At 38.9% G+C, this 6,000-nt stretch overlaps 1 protein-coding gene across 5 annotated transcripts in view; it reads right to left on the reverse strand.

Moving 5' to 3' along the window:
* MAP3K19 (mitogen-activated protein kinase kinase kinase 19) overlaps window positions 1-5,420 on the reverse strand; it is a 46,069-nt gene extending 40,649 nt beyond the window's left edge. For all 5 annotated transcript variants that reach the window (XM_078070708.1, XM_078070711.1, XM_078070712.1 and 2 more), the window contains exon 1: window positions 5,399-5,420. In XM_078070708.1, the coding sequence (XP_077926834.1) occupies window positions 5,399-5,420 (22 nt within the window). The remainder of the gene's footprint in view (window positions 1-5,398) is intronic.
* Between the last annotated feature and the right edge of the window lie 580 nt (window positions 5,421-6,000).

Below are 6,000 nucleotides of genomic sequence, written 5' to 3' on the forward strand. Positions count from 1 at the left end.
AGGCAGAAGGTATATTGGAGCAAATTATAGCAGAGAACTTACCTAATTTGGGGAAGGAAACAGGCATCAAAATCCAGGAGGCATAGAGAACCCCCATCAAAATCAATAAAAATAGGTCAACACCCCGACATCTAATAGTAAAACTTAAGAGTCTCAGAGACAAAGAGAAAATCCTGAAAGCAGCTCAGGACAAGAGATCTGTAACCTACAATGGTAGAAACATTAGATTGGCAACAGACCTATCCACAGAGACCTGGCAGGCCAGAAAGGACTGGCATGATATATTCAGAGCACTAAATGAGAAAAATATGCAGCCAAGAATACTATATCCAGCTAGGCTGTCATTGAAAATAGAAGGAGAGAGTAAAAGCTTCCAGGACAAACAAAAACTAAAAGAATTTGCAAACACGAAACCAGCCATACAAGAAATATTGAAAGGGATCCTCTAAGCAAAGAGAGAGCCTAAAAGTATCATAGACCAGAAAGGAACACAGACAATATACAGTAACAGTCACCTTACAGGCAATACAATGGCACTAAATTGATATCTTTCAATACTTACCCTCAATGTAAATGGGCTAAATGCCCCAATCAAAAGACACAGGCTATCAGATTGGATAAAAAAACAAGACCCATTGATATGCTGTCTGCAAGAGACTCATTTTAGACCGAAACACACCCCCAGGTTGAAAGTGAGGGGGTGGAAAACCATTTACCATGCTAATGTACATCAAAAGAAACCTGGGGTGGCAATCCTTATATCAGACAAATTAGATTTTAAACCAAAGACTGTAATAAGAGATGAGGAAGGACACTATATCCTACTTAAAGGGTCTATCCAATAAGAAGATCTAACAACTGTAAATATCTATGCCCCTAATATGGGAGCAGCCAATTATACAAGCCAATTAATAACAAAAGCAAAAAAACACATCGACAACAATACAATAATAGTGGGGGACTTTAACACCCCCCTCACTGAAATGGACAGATCATCTAAGCAAAAGATCAACAAGGAAATAAAGACTTTAAATGACACACTGCACCAAATGGACTTCACAGATATATTCAGAACATTCCATCCCAAAGCAACAGAATACACATTCTTCTCTAGTGCCCATGGAACATTCTCCAGAATAGATCACATCCAAGGTCACAAATCAGGTCTCAACTGGTACCAAAAGATTGGGATCATTCCCTGTATATTTTCAGACCACAATGCTTTGAAACTAGAACTCAATCACAGCAGGAAAGTCGGAAAGAACTCAAGTACATGGAGGCTAAAGAGCATCCTACTAGAGAATGAATGGGTCAACCAGGAAATTAAAGAAGAATTAAAAAAATTCATGGAAACAAATGAAAATGAAAACACAACTGTTCAAAATCTTTGGGATGCAGCAAAGGCAGTCCTAAGAGGAAAGTATAGAGCAATACAAGCCTTTCTCAAGAAATAAGAAAGGTCTCAAATACACAACCTAACCCTGCACCTAAAGGAGCTGGAGAAAGAACAGCAAATAAAGCCTAAACCCAGCAGGAGAAGAGAAATAATAAAGATCAGAGCAGAAATCAATGAAATAGAAACCAAAGAACAGTAGAACAGATCAATGAAACTAGGAGCTGGTTCTTTGAAAGAATTAACAAGATTGATAAACCCCTGGCCAGACTTATCAAAAAGAAAAGAGAAATGACCCAAATAAATAAAATCATGAATGAAAGAGGAGAGATCACAACCAACACCAAAGAAATACAAGCAATTATAAGAACATATCATGAGCAACTCTATGCCAGCAAATTAGATAATCTGGAAGAAATGCATGCATTCCTAGAGATGTATCAACTACTGAAACTGAACCAGGAATAAATAGAAAACCTGAACAGACCTATAACCACTAAGGAAATTGAAGCAGTCATCAGAAATCTCCCCCTCCCCCCCCCAAAAAAGCCCAGGGCCAGATGGCTTCCCAGGGGAATTCTACCAAACATTTAAAGAAGAATTAATACTATTCTTCTGAAACTGTTCCAAAAAATAGAAATGGAAGGAAAACTTCCAAACTCGTTTTATGAGGCCACCATTACCTTGATCCCAAAACCAGACAAAGACCCCATCAAAAAGGAGAATTACAGACCAATATCCCTGATGAACATGGACGCAAAAATTCTCACCAAAATACTAGCCAATAGATCCAACAGTACATTAGAAGGATTATTCACCATGACCAAGTGGGATTTATCCCTGGGCTGCAAGGTTGGCTCAACATCGGCAAATCAATCAATGTGATACAATACATTAATAAAAGAAAGAACAAGAACCATAGGATCCTCTCAATAGATGCAGAAAAAGCATTTGACAAAGTACAGCATCCTTTCTTGATCAAAACTCTTCAGAGTATAGGGATAGAGGGTACATACCTCAATATCATAAAAGCCATCTATGAAAAACCTACAGCGAATATCATTCTCAATGGGGAAAAACTGAGAGCTTTCCCCCTAAGGTCAGGAACACGGCAGGGATGTCCACTATCACCACTGCTATTCAACATAGTACTAGATGTCCTAGCCACAGCAATCAGACAATAAAAAGAAATAAAAGGCATCCAAATTGGCAAAGAAGTCAAACTCTCACTCTTTGCAGATGATATGATACTTTATGTGGAAAACCCAAAAGACTCCACCCCAAAACTGCTAGAACTCATACAGGAATTCAGTAAAGTGGCAGGATATAAAATCAATGCACAGAAATCAGTGGCATTCCTATACACCAACAACAAGACAGAAGAAAGAGAAATTAAGGAGTCGATCCCATTTACAATTGCACCCAAAACCATAAGATACCTAGGAATAAATCTAACCAAAGAGGCAAAGGATCTGTACTCAGAAAACTATAAAACACTCCTGAAATAAATTGAGGAAGACACAAAGAAATGGAAAAACGTTCCATGCTCATGGATTGGAAGAACAAATATTGTGAAGATGTCAATGCTACCTTGAGCAATCTACACATTCAATGCAATCTCTATCAAAATACCATCCACTTTTTTCAAAGAAATGGAACAAATAATCCTAAAATTTGTATGGAACCAGAAAAGACCCCGAATAGCCAGAGGAATGTTGAAAAAGAAAAGCAAAGCTGGTGGCATCACAATCCCGGACTTCAAGCTCTATTACAAAGCTGTAATCATCAAGACAGTATGGTACTGACACAAAAACAGACACAGATCGGGCGCCTGGGTGGCTCAGTTGGTTAAGCAACTGCCTTCAGCTCAGGTCATGATCCTGGAGTCCCTGGATCGAGTCCTGCATTGGGCTCCCTGCTCGGCAGGGAGTCTGCTTCTCCCTCTGACCCTCCCCCCTCTCATCTGCTCTCTCTCATTCTCTCTCTCTCAAAAAAATAAATAAAACCTTTAAAAAAAAAAAAAAGACACAGATCAATGTAACAGAGAACAGAATAGATAGCCCAGAAATGGACCCTCAACTCTATGGTCAACTAATCTTCGACAAAGCAGGAAAGAATGTCCAATGGAAAAAAGACAGTCTCTTCAACAAATGGTGTTCAGAAAATTGGACAGCCACATGCAGAAGAATGAAAGTGGACCATTTCCTTACACCACACACAAAAATAGACTCAAAATGGTTGAAAGACCTAAATGTGAGACAGGAGTCCATCAAAATCCTTGAGGAGAACACAGGCAGCAACCTCTTCGACCTCAGCCAAAGCAACTTCTTCCTAGAAACATTGCCAACGGCAAGGGAAGCAAGAGCAAAAATGAACTATTGGGACTTCATCAAGATAAAAAGCTTTTGCGCAGCAAAAGAAACAGTCAACAAAACCAAAAGATAACCAACAGAATGGGAGCAGATATTTGCAAATGACATATTAGATAAAGGGCTAGTATCCAAAATCTATAAAGAACTTATTGGGACGCCTGGGTGGCTCAGCCGGTTAAGCAGCTGCCTTCGGCCCAGGTCACGATCCCAGGGTCCTGGGATCAAGTCCCACATTGGGCTCCTTGCTCCGCGGGGAGCCTGCTTCTCCCTCTCTCTCCCTCTGCTTGTGCTTTCTCTGTCAAATAAATAAAATCTTTAAAAAAAAAAAAGAAGAACTTATTAAACTCAACACCCAAAGAACAAATGATCCAATCAGGAAATGGGCAGAAGACATGAACAGACTTTTTTTCCAAAGAAGACATCCAAATGGCCAACAGACACACGAAAAAGTGCTCAACATCGCTCGGCATCAGGGAAATCCAAATCAAAACCTCAGTGAGATACCACCTCACACCAGTCAGAATGGCTAAAATTAACAAGTCAGGAAAGGACAGATGTTGGCAGTTATGTGGAGAAAGGGGAACCCTCCTACACTGTTGGTGGGAATGGAAGCTGGTGCAGCCACTCTGGAAAACAGTATGGAGGTTCCTCAAAAAGTTGAAAATAGAGCTACCATACGATCCAGCAATTGCACTACTGGGTATTTACCCTAAAGATACAAATGTAGGGATCCGAAGGGGTACGTGCACCCCAATGTTTATAGCAGCAATGTCCACAATAGCCAAACTATGGAAAGAGCCTAGGGGATGTCCATCAACAGATAAATGGATAAAGAAGATGTGGTATATATATACAATGGAATATTATGCAGCCATCGAAAGGAATGAAATCTTGCCATCTGCAATGACATGGATGGAACTGGAGGGTATTATGCCGAGCGAAGTAAGTCAATCAGAGAAAGACATGTATCATATGACCTCATCAATAATGAGGAATTCTTAATCTCAGGAAACAAACTGAGGGTTGCTGGAGTGGTGGGGGTTGGGAGGGATGGGGTGGCTGGGTGATAGACATTGGGGAAGGTATGTGCTATGGTGAGTGCTGTGAATTGTGTAAGACTGTTGAATCACAGACCTGTATCTCTGAAACAAATAATACATTATATGTTAAAAAAAAAAAAAAAGGAGATAGCAGGAAGGGAAGAATAAGGGGGGGAAATCAGAGGGGGAGACGAACCATGAGAGACTATGGACTCTGAGAAACAAACTGAGGGTTCTGGAGGGGACAGGGGTGGGGGGATGGGTTAGCCTGATGACGGGTATTAAAGAGGGCACGTACTGCATGGAGCACTGGGTGTTATACGCAAACAATGAATCATGGAACACTACATCAAAAACTAATGATGTAATGTATGGTGATTAACATAACATAATAAAAAAAAAAAGAATTTGGACTATGTCTTAGATTTCTTTGCATCCCCCAGAATACCTAGTCATGGGCCTTGTATATAGTCACTGCTCCATAAATTGTTGTTGCCTTGATATTTTTAAATGAATCCATCAAATACATGTAGAAAAAGAAAGATTTCTAATAAGGCTTTTCAATAAGGGGAAAGTGGGATAGAAGTATTTACCTGGTTTTGGCATAGAATTCATTAGAATGTCCAATAACTGCTGTTTCCTAAAACTTTGTATTTGTGACACATAATGTATTGCTGATTTTCCACTAAAATCACAGAGTTTAGGATCTCTAGGAAGAATAGAATCAACATCAAAGATAATTTAGTTAAATCTGTTAAAAAAACAATATGAGGGAAAAACATTGACATCAAATAAATAAAAGTAATAACATAGTTTGGAGCTGACAATAATAACTTCAAAATGTAAGAGAGAGTGACAATTTTTCAAGATTTTTAAGTAAAAGGATTATGCTGTATATCTTATTCCCACTCCCATCCTAAAAACATTCCAATATTTGCAGAAAATGTCCAACTTTGGGCAAAAGTTTTCATAATTCTTTAATGATGAGTAAATCAAGTAAAGATTGAAACATCCTGATAAACTGTTGTCTTACCATTCCAAATAGCTGACTTGATAGGTTTTTTTCTTTCCAGTGATTTAGCTAACTGCTTACTTTCTTGATAATTCTTTTTTTCTAATGCTAACAGCTAGCTTTTTATCATTCAAAATAGTAGAATGGCATAGAATCTCTCTTTAAAATTCAGCTGACATGTTT

The sequence above is a fragment of the Halichoerus grypus genome, chromosome 4, assembly GCF_964656455.1.
Source record: "Halichoerus grypus chromosome 4, mHalGry1.hap1.1, whole genome shotgun sequence".
Classification (NCBI taxonomy): Eukaryota; Metazoa; Chordata; class Mammalia; order Carnivora; family Phocidae; genus Halichoerus; species Halichoerus grypus.